Below are 19,322 nucleotides of genomic sequence, written 5' to 3'. Positions count from 1 at the left end.
GAATTTGATGCGTGTGATTGTAAAATAATTTTTAGCCCTGATTACTAGACAAATTTTATAACAATATCTTCTAGACACCAACAAATGCAGGAAGCTTGGTCTGGATGAGAAAAGGGAACCATGGAAATCAATGGAAAATTGCACACACCAACATTCGTCCTCGGCCTGGACGTCAAATTGTCTTTGAAGGAGTACGAGGGTTAAGTTTTTCAGGTGACATTGCGATTGATGATATTGTGTTGTTGGAAGGATACTGTCCCCCACCAGGTATTTTAATTTAATCATATTATATAAATTATTTTGTTTCTTTACGTCCTTGTAAAGTTTATTTGTTTACTTTTTCCATTCATGTTTCCTTGCTTTATGATTAATCAAAATTCGATTTTCTTTTTAAAAGATTTAATACAATGGTTAACGTCTGTTCCACAATTTTCCATAAAAATGTACAAGTTATGTAGGAAAAACACGAAAAAAATTTTAACAAATAAATCAAGCATCTTTCCCAATTTGCAAATGTAGACAAAATAAAATATAATAACGTGATCCTTATACATGTATAGAGTGAAAGACATTGATATGGTAATACTATTTATTTTTAGGTGATTGTAGCTTTGAAGGTGGTATGTGTTCTTGGCGCAATGTGAAATCTTCATCACTGGATCAATTTGATTGGATCATGGGTAGTGGCAGTACACCAAGTATCTTTACTGGGCCGTCAAAAGATCACACCACTGGAACTAATGCAGGTAGAATAAGGAGTATTTTAATGTTAAGCTAATTAAATATTTTTCTTTGCAAATTTTTAAAGGATTATATGTTTCAGTCACGTGAGATTTACAAGGTTTAACAGGCCTGTTAAACAATGTCAAAATAGAGCAGGATATTTTAAGGTTTCTGTGTATCATAGGTGTGACGCAAAAATAATCGCATGATTATTTTAAATATTTACTGCGCTCACAACTGCATAGGGTTTAATTCATTATTAAAATTGTGTGCAGTTGACTCCTTTACACTGTTTCATCAATTCCATTTCCATTATAATTGTTGTCAAATTGCTCTTCCATGGTTATTATGTTTGAAAAAATAATGAACTTATTTGTAATAATTCCCATGAAATTTATGATTTTAGGTAAATATATGTATATCGAAGCTTCAACTCCTAATCAAGGCGACACTGCTTGGTTGGTTTCTGAAGACTTTTATCCTACCTTGGGTAGGTGTGTACAATTCTGGGCTCATATGTATGGTGGAGATATTGGAACATTGAATGTTTACATACTCGGACAAAATGGCACTACAACAAAAACGAAGATTTGGACTTTATCTGGAGCTCAGGGAAATACATGGTTAAATGGTCAAGCTCCCATCACATCAATTTCTAGTTACCAGGTAATTTTTTTATGAGGATTTCTTTATCACAAACTTGTAATGAAATGAAAAATTTAATCAAGATACAGAGAGAGAGAGAGCAAGATAGAGTAGGGATATACATATAAAAAATCTTTCCAGATCAGGAAATATTACCCATAGAGAATGTGTATTGTAGTAGTGTATTGTAAAGCCATTCTAGTCTCTGTTTTTGGAATGTTTGGTAATTTCTATTTATATGAATGAATTATGGATTTCATGATCTTCCCATGGTATATGTATATGTTGTGATCTTGTGTGTATATTATCAGAATAAATTGTGAATTATTTTAAGAAAATCATGTTTTCCATTTCCATTCGTCAGATTTACTTGAATTCAAATAGCTGTATTCCTGCCTAAGTTAAATTTAAATGCATTCAGTCACCACTGTATTTTTATATCTTGTTATTTTTTTTGTTAGATTGTGTTTGAAGCTGTACGTGGAGGTGGAAGTATTGGTGACATTGCTATTGATGATATAACTTTCACTAATTTCCTTTGTGCTAATCTTCCCACTGGTTCTGTACCCCCGCCCCAACCAACAACTCCATTACCAACGTTAGCACCTACCACAAAAGCACCAACACCAGGTTTGTTGTGTTTTTTATTTATTTATTTATTTATTTTGTGTACTTATATGTACAGAATGCATTTCTTGTAGAATGTAGTTTGGTAATAGCTATGTGAGTTGTATGATTTTACAATATCCCCAATAAAGAATAGTCCATGGGAACTATTAATCTATCTGTATATAATTTTTATATATATATAATTTACAAGAAAGGGAGAAATAAATAGAATAAAAGACATCCTGTTTTCATTTTCAGCAAGAGTTGAAAAAAAGGTTAACAGTTAGCGACTGTTGTGAATTATTTAAATTTGTTTGATCATATCTCCTTTTCTAATAATAATTGCATGCTTCCGCGACCTTTAATGCAAATTTAGGCGTTATACGATGTACTAAGTATAATATCTGGTTACTATGTCATTATTATTTTTCTCTCTCTTTTCATAGCACCAACTTACTATACCTGCAATTTCACTTATGATAAATGCACATGGCAGGATGACAAAACAGCAAATTTTACTTGGACTAGAAAGCAAGGTCACACTTCCTCTTCTGGTACAGGTCCTGGTGGCGATCACACAACAGGAACAAGTAAGTTCACAATATAATATTCTCTACTTTCTTAAGATTCTACATAGACTTTTAATGACAATAATTAATGACAATAAGAAGAACGTAAAGTGTACAACAAGTATTAGATGGAAGATATAGAAATATTCTTCACTTTTGTGAAAAGTGGGTCTGCCTCCAAATGTACTGAAAACATAATAACACCCTGTCTTTATTCGATAGATAGCAAATGTGGATTATATACCAGTTTTAGATATTATTTAAATGGAAGATGTAAAGTCCTTAGATTAGTAACATATGAACTGAGAAATATTAACAGAATATGGAGATTAGTGATGTTACACACCTTAAAGTTAAAATAGGATTTTGAGGATAGAATTAAGTTTGCAATAATGGACATCAAATGTGCTAGTCGGCAATGCTATCTGAAATATTGAGCTGTGTTTTTTATTGATGGCAGTTTTCGTCATTGTAATCCTAACGATATGACAATCAAGCTAAAATATTACCACATTCTTATGTACATATTTAATTTGATATTTTTATTAGGTGGTTGGTACATCTTTATTGAAACATCATATCCACGTAAACAAAACGAAACTGCTCGCCTTATCAGTGCCGATGTTCCGGCCACCGGTCAAGCATGCTTCCAGTTTTGGTATCATATGTATGGTGATCATATTGAAAACTTAACAATCTACCAAAAGATTGGCACCAAAATGACACCACTTTGGCGCAAGTCAGGAACTCAAGGTATCAGATGGCATCATGGAACTGTGGATATTTCATCCGCTTCAAAATTTCAGGTACAAACTATTCTATAGTGCAATACCAACATTCATGCAACTGCTGGTGCACGTTTTGAGTTATGTTACTACATTTGTCATTAGTTTAAGCTTCTTAACTGGAAATTGGAAAACTATTTTATTTGATCAATAATTTAACTCTATTTGTCAACAATGTTTAACCGCATAAAAACCTGTATTTTTTAATGTTTTTCTTTATAAGTTTTTTAAAAGGATATTAGTAAAATTATTGCTGAACCACATAAAAATATTTGTGGTTTTGAATGTTAGTTAAAAATTTTCACTCTCTTGTTCGTATATTTGGACAAGTATTTACTACTGAGTATTTACTAGATTTTACACCATCTTGAATTTGTCAACGAAAATAACACTCCCCGTTTAGAAAGTGTCCAAAAAATGAATTAATCAAGTAACCAAATAAGTAATTGAAAAAGAGCTAACAGTTTTTGGTTTTACTTCATTACCACTGCTCAAATTTTATTTCATTAAACTGTTTTATACTATAACCACGTTGGCCTTGCCATACCATGATCTAAATATATCACATTTGTGTCCACAGGTTGTCATTGAAGGTATTGCTGGAACAGGTTACCGTGGTGACATTGCTGTTGATGATTTGAACTTAAACAATGGCGCATGCCCCCCTTCAGGTATGTTTTTGTTAATAAAATGAAGATTGTAGTATGTTTTTTCAACTTCCCTTTTTTTAAACATAGTATGTTAATACAATTATTTTTGCATACAATGCTTGGAATCACTCAGGGGCTTTTCGTTTCTATTCAATTAGCAAATCTGGACAATTAAGATCTTTATATGTTTATAGGTTTTTGCAGTGTACCTGTTCCATCTGTGACATATCTAAGGAGAATTTCAGTATTCAGTATTTACTGTTTCAGACTTTCGGAATTTCACATTTTGATTGGAATATTGACATACATTTAAATTTAGATTTTAGTTGCTATGTTTCTTGTTGTTTCTTTACAGCCTCTTGCACCTTTGAAGATCCGAAACTTTGCGGTTGGTCTAACATGCCTGGAGATAATTTTGATTGGACGAGAGACAATGCAGGCACATCATCTTCAGGCACTGGACCACCATTTGACCATACATACCAAACTGCCGCTGGTATGATTGTGTAAAAATGAAAAGCTTTTATTACTTTTTGTGATCATATGTCAGTGTTTTTTAGAACTGCTATTTCTTATTATTGTCAGTCACAAATTTAAAGAGTGCGTTAAAGCCCTTTTAGACAGTGAACTATTCGATAAATTAGCAACTTGTACAGAATTATCATGCTGCAAAGTTTTACTTTTAAATAAAATGTACAAAAATAAATGAAGCTTTGATGTAACAAACTCAACAGATAAGGAATAATTTTTTGAATAACTTATAGTGTATTTGAACGAAAATTAAAGTATTACAATATTTTCTGTTACCATATTTAGTTACTTTGCGCGAATGATTTATCGACTTAAAGGAGCATCACAGTTAGCAAAATAATAACTCTTTCTTTAATCTGATGTTCTCAAAAAAATTTTGTCCAGGTTTCTACATGTATATTGAAGCGTCTAATCCTCGATCAAAGGGACATAAAGCATGGCTAAAATCAGCTGAATACACACCATCACTTGGTCGTTGCTTGTCGTTTTGGTATCATATGTACGGCACTCACATTCATACTTTAAATGTCTTGCTGTACCAAAATGGTTCTAGGTCCGCACCAATATGGAGTTTGTCTGGTAATCAAGGCTATTACTGGAGACCATCAAGAGTGACGTTTAGGAGTTCTGTTAGACACAGTGTTAGTATTTTAAATTTTGGCTTTAAACTTCCATTTAATTTTGATATTTTAAGATTAGTATTTCACCCATCTTGTATTCCAATTTGAAGTTGGGTGTAGCAATTACATTAACACCATAAATTTAAAATTTAGGATGTTGATGTGTTTTAGAATGTGTCAGTTCTTAAAAAAAATTGTCACCGATCATGTAAATCTATTTGATCGTGCAAATCTAATTTCCTAAAATTTATCGTCCATACCGAAGTGTTGTTAAAGAGAGTAATATGGTGATGAAAATGTGACATTAAAACAGAACTTCGATATTGACTGCATGTTGCAATGCATTTTACAAAATGCTGCCAAACTTAAATATTATTTAGTATTGATTTTACCAAGTCTCTTCTTGTCTGAATCGTTGTAGTTGTATTTCATTATATCATTTTTAGATCATCTTCGAAGGTAGAACTGGTGCTTCATACCGAGGGGACATTGCCATCGACGATGTTATGATAACCGAAGGACCATGTCCAGATGCAGGAAATTGTGACTTTGAGCGGGACGGTTGCGGTTACACAAACATTCCATATGGCGACCAATTTGATTGGCAGCTAGGTAGTGGAACTACATCCAGCGTAACGACCGGACCAACTACTGATCATTCACTTGGAACAAAATTTGGTATGTTTGTAATGAAAAATAAATCTATGGTTACATTTTAGGAATGTTTTTTTTTTGTGATAATAAATTACTGGAGCTACAAGTGATATCAATAAAAGCAAGGGAGGCGCTAAAATTTCAAGTCCACTCTGGCATGTTTTTTTTGTCTTTAAGTATGTTGGAAGAATATGCTGTCGGTTTATTCTGATAACCTCTTAATACAAACTTTTATAGGTCGTTATTTATTTATTGAATCATCTGCTCCACGATTAGCACACGAAACTGCAATTATCCGCAGTGAAACTATTCCATCTTCTGGTGATGGAAAGTGTGTGCAATTCTGGTATCATATGTATGGCGATCATATTGGCAGTCTTGAAGTAAATATGCGTGTAGGATTTGGGTTGTCAGAAACGATTGTGTGGAAGTTGTCAGGAAATCAAGGCAACAAATGGATACAAGCACAAGCGCCTTTGTTAAGTAGAGGACAAAACCTGGAGGTACAGATAAATTTTCATCATTTTCTATATGTGTGGTATATTTTATCTTGTTGATTTTGCAGCTGTGTTAAGTGATTCTTTTCTCCTTACAGATAAGATTTGAAGGTATACGTGGAACAGGCTACAAAGGCGATATCGCAATTGACGATATCATAGTTGTTGATTATACAAGATCGTGCCCAGTCAAGCCAGCTGTAGCTCAACCTTGGGGATGTAACTTTGAACTTGATTTCTGCAGATGGAGACAATCGAGGACAGATAACTTCGACTGGAAGAGAAATCGTGGACATACTGGCTCCACAGGAACTGGACCAGGTGTTGATCATACCACAAATACAAGTGAGTTTTGTAAATTTAAGTTTAATTCTGCATAGTTAGGAAAAGTATTATCAAATATTCTGGTTTAAAAAAGAGGTAATAGGGTGATTGCGTTCTCTGTTAGGGTAGGAAATGTGAACAAGCAGTTTTATTACTTGCATGAATTTGTTGTACTGCAACGTTGCCAATTGCGAGTAATATTGATACGTCGTGGCAGGATTTTGTGATTTAATAGTCTATGCAAATATTTGATGTAAAACTAATAGCAAAAAACTTTGTAGTATTTAAAAATTAAAATCTTCAGTAAAAACTAATCAAGAAGTTAAGAGGACCATGAACCAGTTAACGAGACCTATTTGAAAGGTGTTACCCCAGAGTTTTTTACCATCTGGTCCAAGATATCTCCAAGTTAAGCAGTATATACCAAATTCCTTCTTTGAATTATTTGTTTTGCTTTTTTTTATAGCTAAAGGTTACTATGCTTATATAGAAGCATCCTGGCCACGTAAAGTAAATGATACAGCTGCTATTTATAGTCCAGTTATTCCAGGAACTTCAGTAAAACAAACGTACTGTGTATGGTTTGCTTATCACATGTATGGACCTCATGTCGACACATTAAGAGTGTACACAGTAAGTCAGGGTCAAAAGAAACCAACTCTTTGGCAAAGGAAAGGTTCTACAGGTCCACAATGGAGACATGCAGAAGTACAAGTAACAGTTTTGGGTAACACACAGGTATAAATGTATATTTTGTTTTTCCTTGTTCTTAGTATTTATTTTGCAGATAGACTTTCGTTAACATTATGGCTACAAAAAATGTTTTGAACCCTGAATTTTATTTTAATTAGGTTGTTATTGAAGCTGTTCGTGGCACAGACTACAAAGGAGATATTGCTATAGATGATTTAGATATTTGGTATGGTGACTGCTTCTCATCAGGTAAGACTTATAAGAACATCATAATACTTTAAAGTTAAAGTATTTGATGGCTACATGTTTCTGATTTACTCAAGGTTATTTAGCTGTGACAGAACGAAACCAGTATAGCTATCATTTTTACGTGTAATAGGAGATATTGTCAATGATGTTGCATGGATTTAATGTTCATGTGTATAGTGAAAAACAGAACTGCAATTAAGAATACGTGTAACATGAATTCAATTTCTTTCTCGTTTTCAGGTGTGTGCACTTTTGAAGGTGCTGACATTTGCCGTTGGTATGTTGACACTTCGAAACAACTAAAATGGCAGCGTGGTAGTAGCTCAACACCTAGTACCAAAACTGGACCATCATCTGATCACACATATGGAACAGCTCAGGGTTTGTTCCATTGCTGTTTGCTACATTAAGTTAAAAAGGCACTACGACAAATATATTTATCTCCGTTTTGTTTAGGTCACTATATGTACATAGAGACATCAGTTGCTGCTCCAAACTCCAAAGCTTACATGTACAGTCCATGGTATTACAACACTGCTCAGAAATGTATTCAATTCTTCTACCATATGTATGGTAACCAGATCGGTAGCTTGGACATATACATGCAGTATTCAGGAAGTCGCTACTACTACAGAGTGTTTTCACGAAGCGGAAATCAAAACAACACATGGCATATGGGGCAACTAAGTGTTACGAGAAAGGGATACTTCAGGGTATGTTACTTTTGTATATATTTGCAGTTTAAGACAATTATCAGCTATTTAATGTATTTGCTTCTACCATTTTTCCATCTGCAAGAAAATAGATTTAGGTTCATTGATAGGGTTATAAAGAGTTTTTTAAATGTATTACGACCTAGAATTGAATTGTCCAATGTGTATGGCCTTATTAGTTATGGGGAAGTAGTATCTCCTTATAACATAGGAGCGTTGTTTTTGCATTCCCGTTTACTCTTCCAGATGGTTGTTAGAGGAACAAAAGGTCAAGGGTATCAGGGCGACATTGCAGTAGATGATTTCAGAATTCGGGAAGGTTCATGTCCTGCACTTGGTGACTGCGACTTTGAACACATTGATTTCTGCTCATGGACTCAGGAAAAATCGGACAAATTTGATTGGATTATTGGATCAGGTGCAACAACGAGTGTCTTCACTGGACCACAAGTTGATCACACAACTCAGACAAGTGGAGGTAAAAAAATGCTGTAATAAACTTATATACATTTGTAAATAAATCCATTCTTTTGTGAGGTATCCACTGGGTAAACTACTTCAGCTAAAATTAAAATGGTTACCTTGCAGTCACGATTTATCACAGACTATATATAACATCCTTTGCATATGTAAAGATTTGATTATTTGAATAAACATACTTTCAAACTTTGTTATTATTTTCTAGGTTACTATGGATTCATCGAAACATCATCTCCACGCCAACCTGGTGACAAAGCTGCTTTCAAAAGTGTCATATTCTCACCTACAACTGGAAGTGGCCGATGCATGAGTTTCTGGTATCACATGTATGGAGCGTCCATTGGAACACTGAATGTTTATTACAGGAGCTTGAAAGACGGAAAAACTACTAAAACAGAGCTCATTTGGCAGCTCAGTGGCAACCAGGCTAATAACTGGATACAGGGTCGTGTACCAATTGTCATGAAAACAGACTATCAGGTAGACAGTTTATCTTTATATGTGCCTCGTTGTTTAACAGTTTCCTCAAAAAGTTTTTAAGTCAAAACATTTTATTTCTTATGGTGTATGCCTTTGTGTATGAGTCCTCTCACAATTTTGGCTGGTTAGGATGTTTTAAAAACAAATAAACAAACAACACTAGTCCTGTTAAGCAACTTTTTAATAAAATTGAATTATCTTAAATTAGAACAACAGTTGTGGTTTCTCAGCGTTTGTATGATTCTTCCTGCTGCATAAATTGTCAATGTCCTTCTACCATTGCTTAGGTTGTGTTCGAAGCTGTTCGAGGTAGCAGTTATACTGGAGATATTGCTCTAGATGATATTGAATTCACCACAGGTAGCTGTAAATTTACACCAACTACGGCATGGCCAAAAGGCAAAACAACCATGGCACCAACTCAAGCTGTAACTACAATTGGGCCTACTGCAGGTATAGTTGATAATTTCACTTTAATTTGATTCTCTCGAAGCAAGATTTAGTTTAGGGGGAGGGGGATGGGGGAGTAATAGAGACACCCATGGTAGCAAAGAAAGTCAAAAAGACACTACTGATTATATGCCTCTTTGATAAGGCAATACGAAATGTTGTGGTAATAAGAAAAAAAACCCTGATGTATCTGTTTTTGTGGTTAATAAAGTTGCAGTTCTATTTAATTTTAACACACTTTTTTTTATCACGATGAAGGGTTGTAAAGTCGGAACTACTAGGCCAAGCCATAATATTTTCTAAAAATTGCATATTTATATACCCAGGTAATTTTCCTTCCTTTCAGCTATTATCACTTGCACCCTCTATGTGTAACAACTTTTTTGTTGCCACATTTGATAATAAGCCCCGACAATTTGTTTGCTTAAAACCAACCATTTTATTTTTTCAATGTGTTAACTTACAAGAAGGATCCTTTTTTCTATATTATGGAATAATTTGGTATATTTAGGCAACACTGGGCATGATTGTAATTTCGATGTGAATTTCTGTCCGACGTGGATTACAAATGCAACTGGTAAACACTTTGAATGGCGGCGACATCAGGGAAAGACCTCATCGATCGGTACTGGACCACGCTTTGATCACACAACAAAATCAGATCAAGGATATTACGTTTACATCGAATCTTCGTATCCTGCCCAAGAAAATGACACTGCGTGGTTGGTTGGACAAAATATCTTAAATCCACAAGGTTTCTGTTTAAGCTTCTGGTATCATATGTACGGTCCACATGCAGGCACGCTCAACGTCTATGTAAGTGGAGTAAGTGTTAATCATCAGTTTAGAAGATTTAGTTCTGATGTTCAACTCTTCTATTTTTCTCTTTTAGATCTTTCTTCTTTGCATGCAATTTTTTTTTTGCACAACGTTAGATTGCATGATGTAGTTTTTTTTACCAAAACTTGCATGGTTGGTAAAAATGCACGTAGATCATTCATTATGGTGATAGTAATTCACTGCAGTGTTTTTTATAATATTGCATGTTTCCGTATCAGAGTTAGTTAAGCTTTGGTTCCAACTATAATCATCTTTATTTTTAAATTAAAGTTGATGCAAAAGACCTTTGTAATTTATTTCAAACGAAAAATCCTTAAACATTGTCGTCTTTTGTAATGTTCACCAAAATTGTCATCCTGAGCCCAAAATTTTAAATACATTAAAAAAACAGTTAGGAATTGGAACTATGTTTTACAAACTCTTTTTCGGTTTATCACCTCCTGGCTATAGAAAAGAAATTATTAGAAAGCTTATGAGATATGACATGAATATCTGCATGTTTTAATACCCACCCAAACTTTTAGTAATTATATACTTTATTGTTTTATATATTAATTTAGGCTCGACTTGGCAATCTTAAATGGAGAAGAATTGGAACACAGGGTGATAAATGGAAGCATGGTCAATTTAATGTGTACACCAAAGATGGTGCACAAGTTACCATTATCTTCGAAGGCATCCGAGGCAAAGGTTATGCAGGAGATATAGCTCTAGATGATATCACAGTCAAAAGAGGATCATGCCCTGCTGAACGTACGTGTTATTTCTACTGTATTGTTGTTTTTTCGCTTCGGTTATTCACTTCACAACCATGGAAATTGATGTGGGCATTACACAATGTTTCTGTAAACTCCTTGTGATCGCTTTTTGCATTAAAACACAAAAATCAATGTTACAGACACATTTTTTAATATTTCTTTTTGTCTAGGCGACCTCTATAAATTAATTCTTCAGCTATTATATTAAAAACCGTTGATTGGTGCAATGCGTGCAAAAAACGTTTTTCGAGTTAAAATTGATTTGATTGATGAACTAGCCTAACGGCAGGAAAAGAAAACATTAATTCGGTCTTCACGTGTAAATAGTTGCCAAGCAACAAACAAGCAACAGTTGAGACTGTGAAATACAGTCTTGGCATATTTTTTTATATAAGTTATTTTTTATAGTTATTTTATCAATTTTCAAACATTTTCACGATCATTTTTTGTAATTAAAGCAAAGTCATCGAATTTCCTTGCTATTGCATTTCTCTTTTATATCTCCACAATTATGATTAGAAACAGATGTGGGATCTATTTTATTTTCTAGGTATCCAAAGATACATCGGACATTACTCTTTTCAGTAGATTTGATACTAGTCAGAAAGTCTCCCTCCATAATTAGCCTGACTATTAAAAAATGTTTTTTTTGGAAAGTTATTCGCCAATTTTATAAAAACAATTATAAAAGCGGCTTAATCATTGTTGATTTTTGGTATAAAATGTCAATGATTTTATATGACGCTTGAAAATTATCACACTCAATTGTAAAACAAGTAGCACGGAGTTTATGATAGAAGTTTGATTGCTAGGTTGAACTAGTTTTTATAATCGTTGCCCGGTGTGTATATTGAGATAGAAATATTTTTAAAAATAAATTACAATTTTAATTAACCTACAGGCGAATGTACGTTTGAAAACACCCAATGGTCTGATGGCACTGGCCTTCTCTGTGGTTGGACTCAAGATAAACAAAAGGATGATTTTGATTGGACAATTGGATCTGGCCAAACACCATCTACTAGAACTGGACCTACAACAGATCATACTCTAAAAACGAACTTAGGTATATTTTTATGCATCTCTATTGTCTATTAAGTTAGTAGTTTTCCCAATTTCTGGCGATTTTGTACAAAGAGAGAAATTTGTGTATGAGTAGGCTGCCCGTATGTATAAGTAGGCTCCCCAATTTGATGCACAAAAATTTTTGGCATATCTGGTGGTAATCATACCTACGTTTGTTTATTGTTTTCTAGTTGTAACACAAAAAATGTAGTCATTTGTTGTAAAAAAAGCATATTTGACCTTCTTTTTAGTGTTTTTTAGATAACTTTTCTCGACATGCCTTTAGGACATTACGTATACATTGAAACATCCTCACCCCGTCGATATGGACAAAAAGCTCGAATGATATCTCAGTCATATAGTAAGACTTCTGGACAGTGCTTTACCTTCTGGTACCACATTTATGGTTCGTCAATTGGTAATGTGACCCTGTTACAGCGTGTCGGTCAAACAGACTCACCATTATGGTCACGGGCTGCGTCTGAAGGAGACAAATGGTACCAAGCTTTGGTAACTGTAAGGTCACGAACTTCACCATTCCAGGTATGTATATTTAATTTTTTTGTAGGACTTATGATTGCTTGTTGTTGTTGTTGTTGTCGTATTGCTTGTTTCAGAGGCATTTTTAGCCTCCATGCACAGACTGAAAACTGGTAGTGCTAACATTTTATGTTTTGCTCGAAGTTAAAGTTATTGGCCGCATTTATGTGTCTTATGTAGCACTAATATTTTTTTTTCACAGCTCGTTTTCGAAGGTACGGTTGGTAAAAGCTACACTGGAGATATTGCCATTGATGACATCTTACTTGTAGACGAATCTTGCCCAGCACCAGGTACGTCTTGCAGTCTAATGAATAAGAATTAACAAATGTGATGTAAATGTCGTTGTGCATTAATTTTTTTAAATCAATTATTTTATTTTATTTTATATAGGGTATTCACTGTTCTTAACTTCCGTAAATTTTCAGAGTTTTTCCTTAATTTTTCCAAGGCAACCCAGGACGGATTTGCCTTGGGAAAATATGAATTTTCAATATGTACAAGGCGTTAAATTTAGTGGCGAAAAGTTAAATAGTGTGTTTACAATCCCTGTTTACGCATTCATTTTTTGTTCAATATCGTTTTTTCTTTTCTTTTCCTGTAAAAAGTTGCAAAAATAGTGTTTATTTTACAATCTTCTTATCTTGACAGGAAATTGTGATTTTGAAGATTTTAATTTGTGTACATATACGCAAGAACAAAAAGAGGATGACTTTGATTGGATTAGAGGGTCAGGGTCTACTGGCAGCTGGAGAACGGGACCCAAGGCTGACTATACGAAGAAAGATAGCACGGGTTTGTCGAATGTCTTGACGTTACTTTAAAAAAATTTTAAGTTGCAAGGTCGATTGATGAAGTGTTATTGACTCTTAACTATTTTAGATCTATGCTAATTGTATCATCTCCTTCATTTTTACCTAGCTATATTGCGCATTATTTTAATCCTACACGCCTAAATCTTTAGGCCAAGCCTATACATATTTTTCTTGTTTCTAAATGCATACGTCCATTTTTAGGTCATTACTACTTTATTGAAGCATCTGCACCAAGGCGTCTTGGAGACAAAGCCCGTTTAGTGAGTGAAGTTTTCCAACCAACTTCTAGAAATGGACGGTGCTTACAATTTTATAGACACATGTATGGCACAGCTGTTGGAAAGTTTAATGTTTATGTGAAGACTGGACCTGGAAACACATCCGACGTCGAGACATTGGTGTGGAGTGATTCTGGAAATCAAGGAGATTCATGGATTCAGTCCCAAGCCCCTGTGTACAGCGGCAAACCATTTAGGGTATGTTTTGTAAAAATTATCAAAAACGATCTCGATCTCCATACACATATAGATTCAGAATTGGCAGGGCGTCCACAGCAGCGTCTTGTGGCATCCGAGACTCTACCATTAGTATTATAAAAGGTGGTCTAGCGACTGTTACCGTAGATTTGTTCATTTTTTAAATAGCTGTATAGTTATATCCAGCTTGTCGTCCAATACTAGTATCCCAGTATATATTATTGGACTTCATCTATTGCAGATGCCATGGTATGGAGAGTAAGATGTTTACAAGAATTTTGTTACTGCTTAAAAAAATTAAGTTTGAAAATGCGTAAATTTTATTAAAATGTAGCACCATATTAAGTATTTTCTGTTAATGTTTAGCTGGTGTTCGAAGCTATCCGTGGTTCGTCATACAAAGGCGACATTGCTATTGACGACATCAACTTCAACAACAACTTCTACCCATGCAGCTATATTCCTTCTGGTGCAGCCCCACCTACTGTCCCACCCACTACCATTACCCCTGCAGATAGTAACTGTACTTTCGATAGTGGCATTTGTCGCTGGAAACAATCGAAGAAGGACGATTTTGACTGGACACTGAAAAAAGGAAAAACTGGATCCACTGGTACGGGTCCGCTAGGAGATCATACAAGTGGCAATGGTGAGATAATTTCCTTTGCCTGTTGTGCCAACTTCTAAGTATGATAATAAATAAAAGGAAAACAGAAACTGAAAATTGCGAGATGTATGTCTACTGTGATTAATCTTGTTTGCTGTTGTTGTTGTTGTTAAATTTTGTAAATAATAATATTGCTTGTAAATGTTTGTATAACGTATTTTGAAGATTTGAAACTTTATTGTTGTTAGGACAATACATTTACCTGGAAGCAAGTTTTCCACGTGTGGCAAATGATACTGCTGTTTTAAGGAGTCCGGCAATCCGACCTACAGTGGGTTTTGTATGCTTCTCATTTTACTACCACATGCATGGTGCACATGTCAACTCACTTTATATCTACAAAATCATCAATGGTAGACGAACAAGGTAGGATGAGTTAGATAAAATGTGCAATCTATATTTAAAGATTTCCACATTTGTTGTTTATAATACGTACAAAAAATGTTAATCGTTGTTTGGACTTTTTTTTGCCTCTTAATAAGCAATATGAAAATGTTTCAACTACCAGTAGTGTCAATGACGCTGTCACGACCTGAAAAAAAATAAAAGAAAAATTTCATAAAGTAGATATGCTCAAAGCATCACTGTCTTTCTAGAATATGGAAACGTATCGGTACCCAAGGCAATCAGTGGCGAAGAGGACAGGTTAATATTCGCGGACTGAAAGGTATCTTTTACATTGAAGTACAAGGTGTTCGTGGTTTAAGTTACCAGGGTGATATATCATTGGACGACTTTGTTGTCACCAGTGGCAAATGTCCTCCACCACCTTACTGCGACTTTGAGAATGGCCGATGTGGATTTAAAAACATAGGACAAGGAGACAAGTTTAACTGGAAGCGATCAAATGGTGGTACACCGTCTTATGGTACTGGGCCAAGCACAGATCATACAACTGGAACAAAATTAGGTGAAACACTTCACTTTTTATATGCGTATAGTAGAGTACAGTACAGTATAGTCTACATATATATATAATAACAGCCGTATTCTGTGTGTCCAAAATGGCTGCGCACAGCTTCAACACGCCCCCCCCTCAAGGTTAAAAATTTACTGACGGGTGAATCCGTGGACTTTCTACGGGATAACGACTACTCTATAGTTAACTATTGCTGCGCCAATGAGACAGTGATGTTGTCGCCAAAATCAAAGTTATTTTAACTATTCTCTAGTTAGATGTATCCATGTAAACAGCTTATGAAATTCATGAATATTATGCTCATATAAATCGTGTTAAAGAAAGAAATAGAAAATTAGTGATACTATGATAATATAATATGATGTTTTTAATATATTCACACAGGTTCCTACTTTTACATTGAGACATCATCCCCACGAAGGAAAGGTGATAACGCGGTTCTGTACACAAGAAAATATCCAGCCAGCAAAAATGGTAATTGTTTGAACTTCTGGTACCATATGTATGGTTCACACATTGGTGCATTGAACATCTACCTAAACTCGAGAAAATCATCACCAGTTTGGAACAAGACTGATAATCAAGGTAATGTGTGGAGACATGGACGTGTCACGATAAAGTCTAGAACAACTTTTAGGGTAAGTATCTTGTTTTTTTTTGTTCAGAATAGGCGCGTTAAAAATATTTCCTTCCTGATATGAATGATAACGTTTAAAAAAGTTGGCTGCAAAATGAAAGAGAAATTGATAGTGGTGAATCAGCTAACCAAAATTTTTTTTTTCAAACCTCACGAAAATACGTCTCTCAGACTTTCATGTTATTTATTATTTTTACATAATTATTGACGTCTTGTAATTATTATTTATCACTCAATATAATTATCATTCAACTGTAGACAGTACACATTTTAATAACAAAAATTAAAAATATTTTTCAGTTGTACTTTGAGGGAATTGTTGGCAGCAGTTATAGAGGCGATATTGCTATAGACGATGTTTGGATCGATGATTTTGCTTGCCCCGCCCCAGGTAACATGTTTTTGCCGCTGCTTCAAGTTTTTGTAATTTTATATAACTGCACAATTATGGTAATGTAATTGGTGAAAATGCAATTGGTGAAAACGTACTATTGTTTTTGTCAAATGGAAGAAAGTGCCCTTCTAAAAAGCATTCCTTTTGCTCTAAGAGAAATCCCAAGCCGTTTGAAAATGAATTTAAACCAATCTTTCCAACCTAGATAAAGGAGCTCAAAACTTCTGACTTTTCTTTGTTTAGGAGAATGCGACTTTGAGAGTAACAGCTTCTGCACGTGGAACCAAGTACCTAATGCTAAAAACAGAACAGGTTATGACAACTTTGATTGGGAATTGCGAAGCGGAGGTACACCATCATATGGAACTGGTCCCGTTGCGGATCATACCAAAGGAACATCTCTTGGTATGTGTTCAAAACTTAGTTTACGCCACATATTTAAGCGGAAATAGCATTTACTATATGTATATAAACAGGAGTAACAATAAATGTGCAATTTATTACTTATGTTGTTACAATCTTCATAGGAACGTACGCCTATATTGAAGTGTCCTCAGTTTCACCAGGACAAAAAGCTCAACTTATGAGTGAATCCTTCCCTGCAACCGATGGTAAATGTTTCTCGATATGGTATCACATGTACGGTAGTGGAACTGGATCATTGAATTTCTTGATGAAAGATGGTTATGGTACACACCTGATGAAATCAATTCCAGGTAATCAAGGAAACAAATGGATTCAAGGTGAAGTTGGATTGCATTCTCGCACGTCTTTCCAAGTCATTATTGAAGCTGTTCGAGGGTCATCGTACAATGGTGATATATCTATTGATGATATCAACATCAAAGATGGAAACTGTGTTGGCGTTTGTTCAAGTGTAAAACCAGGTGCACGTGTTGCTTGTGGTCCAGGATCCGTTACTGCCGCTTCCTGTGTAATGTCATATGGTTGTTGCTACGACGACACTGCTAGAGGTGCTCCAGCATGTTACAGACATCCTGGAGACTGTCTAAGTATTCCAGACTTTGCAAGAACATTATGTGGCTATAAGGGGATCTCACAATCTGCATGCACAAGTCGTGGTTGCTGCTATGACAACACTGCCGGTAGCCCTATCAAATGCTTCGTTGCTCCCGATACACCCACTCCCTTCCCATCAACAGTAGGTCCACCAACTCAACCACCAGCGACTATATTTGACTGTAACTTTGAAAAAGGGTTCTGTAATTATGTTAATGTAAAGGGCGATCAAATGAACTGGCAAAGACATAACGGATCTACTGCAAGTTGGGGAACAGGTCCTAAAGCTGATCATACACTCGGAAATGCAAATGGTAAGGTATTGTTAAAAAGGAATAACATAAGTTCCGTAGCAAGTTAAAATGTCATTTTAAGATAAAGTTACAATAACCAAAAACTCTTCAATTATGATATATGGGGTCAATCACTTGTTTTAATTTATATTCAAAACATCGTCTCTTCCTATATGGTAATCAACCTTTGCTTAATTCCTTTAATTTGCAATATGTGAAATGCATGCTAGAGTTAAATGTCGATTATGTCTGCTGATATTTTAGTTATACCCAGAAATTTGATATCCCCCAATTGAGAGTGACTTCTTAATGAATAACGTTTTTGTGTGTTATTATGTAGGTTATTACGCTTACATCGAGACTTCATACAAAAAAACGAACGACACTGCTGTTTTAATGTCACCTTTAATTAATTTTCCTGCTGGTACTGACAAAGTGTGTGTCCGTTTCTGGTATCATATGTATGGACAACACGTTGGAAGTTTCAAGGTTTATTATGTAGCTTCTGGCAACAAGTTGCCAAAGAATCCGCTATGGCAAAGAACAGGATCAATTGTAAATGAGTGGACGTATGCACAATTTACTGTCCCAAGAAGTCCAGCCTTCAAGGTTTGCCATTTATAACTTAATTCTGAGAAAATGTTTAATTTTGCAGAAGTATATGGAAAATCTTTGGTATAAACTGTTTAAATAGAAGAACCACGAATTTGTTTTGACATCGGTGGGGCCAATGCAGTGACTAAAGTAGTCCCACCATAGTTGAAGACGTCTTGAAAATTTTTTTGGGAATTTAAGACGCTAAATTTTACTGAAAATTAATAAGGGTCATGTGCTGTGTCTGAGATTGCGCAAATTTTTATGGACGCATCAGTGTTATTAGTATTATTTTTAACATGCATTTCTACCGCTTCAAACCATACTTGTCCTTTGTTTGCTAGTGAATAATCTTGAAACATTTATTTTAAGATTGCATTCCAAGGTGTACGTGGTCCTGGCTATCAAGGAGATATTGCTATTGATGATATCGGTTATGTGAATGGAGCCTGTCCACCAAACTGTGAGTTTAGATATTCTGTTTTGTTTTGCGAACAACAGATAAATATTACAAAATCGAAAAGAAGAGTAACTTCAGTCGTACAAATAGAAGCATTTCGAAGTTTATATTAAACACATGACAGGATAGCTAATTATAGGCTAATTAAGCTTCGTCACGTGATAAAATTTCT

The 19,322-nt window shown here is 34.8% G+C and overlaps 1 protein-coding gene across 2 annotated transcripts in view; it reads left to right on the top strand.

The window, feature by feature from the left end:
• The window catches only part of LOC130629183 (MAM and LDL-receptor class A domain-containing protein 2-like), a 69,239-nt gene that overhangs the window by 30,200 nt on the left and 19,717 nt on the right, over positions 1 to 19,322 (top strand). Inside the window, exons 37-71 of one of the 2 annotated variants that reach the window (XM_057442310.1) lie at positions 75 to 267; positions 600 to 746; positions 1,130 to 1,389; positions 1,830 to 1,998; positions 2,424 to 2,567; positions 3,096 to 3,352; positions 3,912 to 4,002; positions 4,337 to 4,477; positions 4,897 to 5,153; positions 5,579 to 5,810; positions 6,024 to 6,289; positions 6,382 to 6,628; positions 7,074 to 7,345; positions 7,459 to 7,549; positions 7,790 to 7,930; positions 8,006 to 8,262; positions 8,509 to 8,740; positions 8,948 to 9,222; positions 9,510 to 9,675; positions 10,184 to 10,488; positions 11,073 to 11,265; positions 12,172 to 12,336; positions 12,622 to 12,878; positions 13,078 to 13,168; positions 13,527 to 13,670; positions 13,892 to 14,166; positions 14,533 to 14,815; positions 15,022 to 15,199; positions 15,430 to 15,743; positions 16,137 to 16,390; positions 16,690 to 16,780; positions 17,027 to 17,188; positions 17,311 to 18,117; positions 18,437 to 18,705; positions 19,063 to 19,153. In XM_057442310.1, coding sequence (XP_057298293.1) covers positions 75 to 267; positions 600 to 746; positions 1,130 to 1,389; positions 1,830 to 1,998; positions 2,424 to 2,567; positions 3,096 to 3,352; positions 3,912 to 4,002; positions 4,337 to 4,477; positions 4,897 to 5,153; positions 5,579 to 5,810; positions 6,024 to 6,289; positions 6,382 to 6,628; positions 7,074 to 7,345; positions 7,459 to 7,549; positions 7,790 to 7,930; positions 8,006 to 8,262; positions 8,509 to 8,740; positions 8,948 to 9,222; positions 9,510 to 9,675; positions 10,184 to 10,488; positions 11,073 to 11,265; positions 12,172 to 12,336; positions 12,622 to 12,878; positions 13,078 to 13,168; positions 13,527 to 13,670; positions 13,892 to 14,166; positions 14,533 to 14,815; positions 15,022 to 15,199; positions 15,430 to 15,743; positions 16,137 to 16,390; positions 16,690 to 16,780; positions 17,027 to 17,188; positions 17,311 to 18,117; positions 18,437 to 18,705; positions 19,063 to 19,153 — 7,717 coding nt within the window. Of the gene's footprint in view, positions 1 to 74; positions 268 to 599; positions 747 to 1,129; positions 1,390 to 1,829; positions 1,999 to 2,423; positions 2,568 to 3,095; positions 3,353 to 3,911; positions 4,003 to 4,336; positions 4,478 to 4,896; positions 5,154 to 5,578; positions 5,811 to 6,023; positions 6,290 to 6,381; positions 6,629 to 7,073; positions 7,346 to 7,458; positions 7,550 to 7,789; positions 7,931 to 8,005; positions 8,263 to 8,508; positions 8,741 to 8,947; positions 9,223 to 9,509; positions 9,676 to 10,183; positions 10,498 to 11,072; positions 11,266 to 12,171; positions 12,337 to 12,621; positions 12,879 to 13,077; positions 13,169 to 13,526; positions 13,671 to 13,891; positions 14,167 to 14,532; positions 14,816 to 15,021; positions 15,200 to 15,429; positions 15,744 to 16,136; positions 16,391 to 16,689; positions 16,781 to 17,026; positions 17,189 to 17,310; positions 18,118 to 18,436; positions 18,706 to 19,062; positions 19,154 to 19,322 lie in introns of both variants that reach the window. The other variant, XM_057442309.1, reaches the window with a different exon arrangement.

The sequence above is a fragment of the Hydractinia symbiolongicarpus genome, chromosome 15 (assembly GCF_029227915.1).
Source record: "Hydractinia symbiolongicarpus strain clone_291-10 chromosome 15, HSymV2.1, whole genome shotgun sequence".
Classification (NCBI taxonomy): domain Eukaryota; kingdom Metazoa; phylum Cnidaria; class Hydrozoa; order Anthoathecata; family Hydractiniidae; genus Hydractinia; species Hydractinia symbiolongicarpus.
Note: the sequence above shows the minus strand (reverse complement) of the source record. Positions and strands in the feature narration are given on the sequence as shown.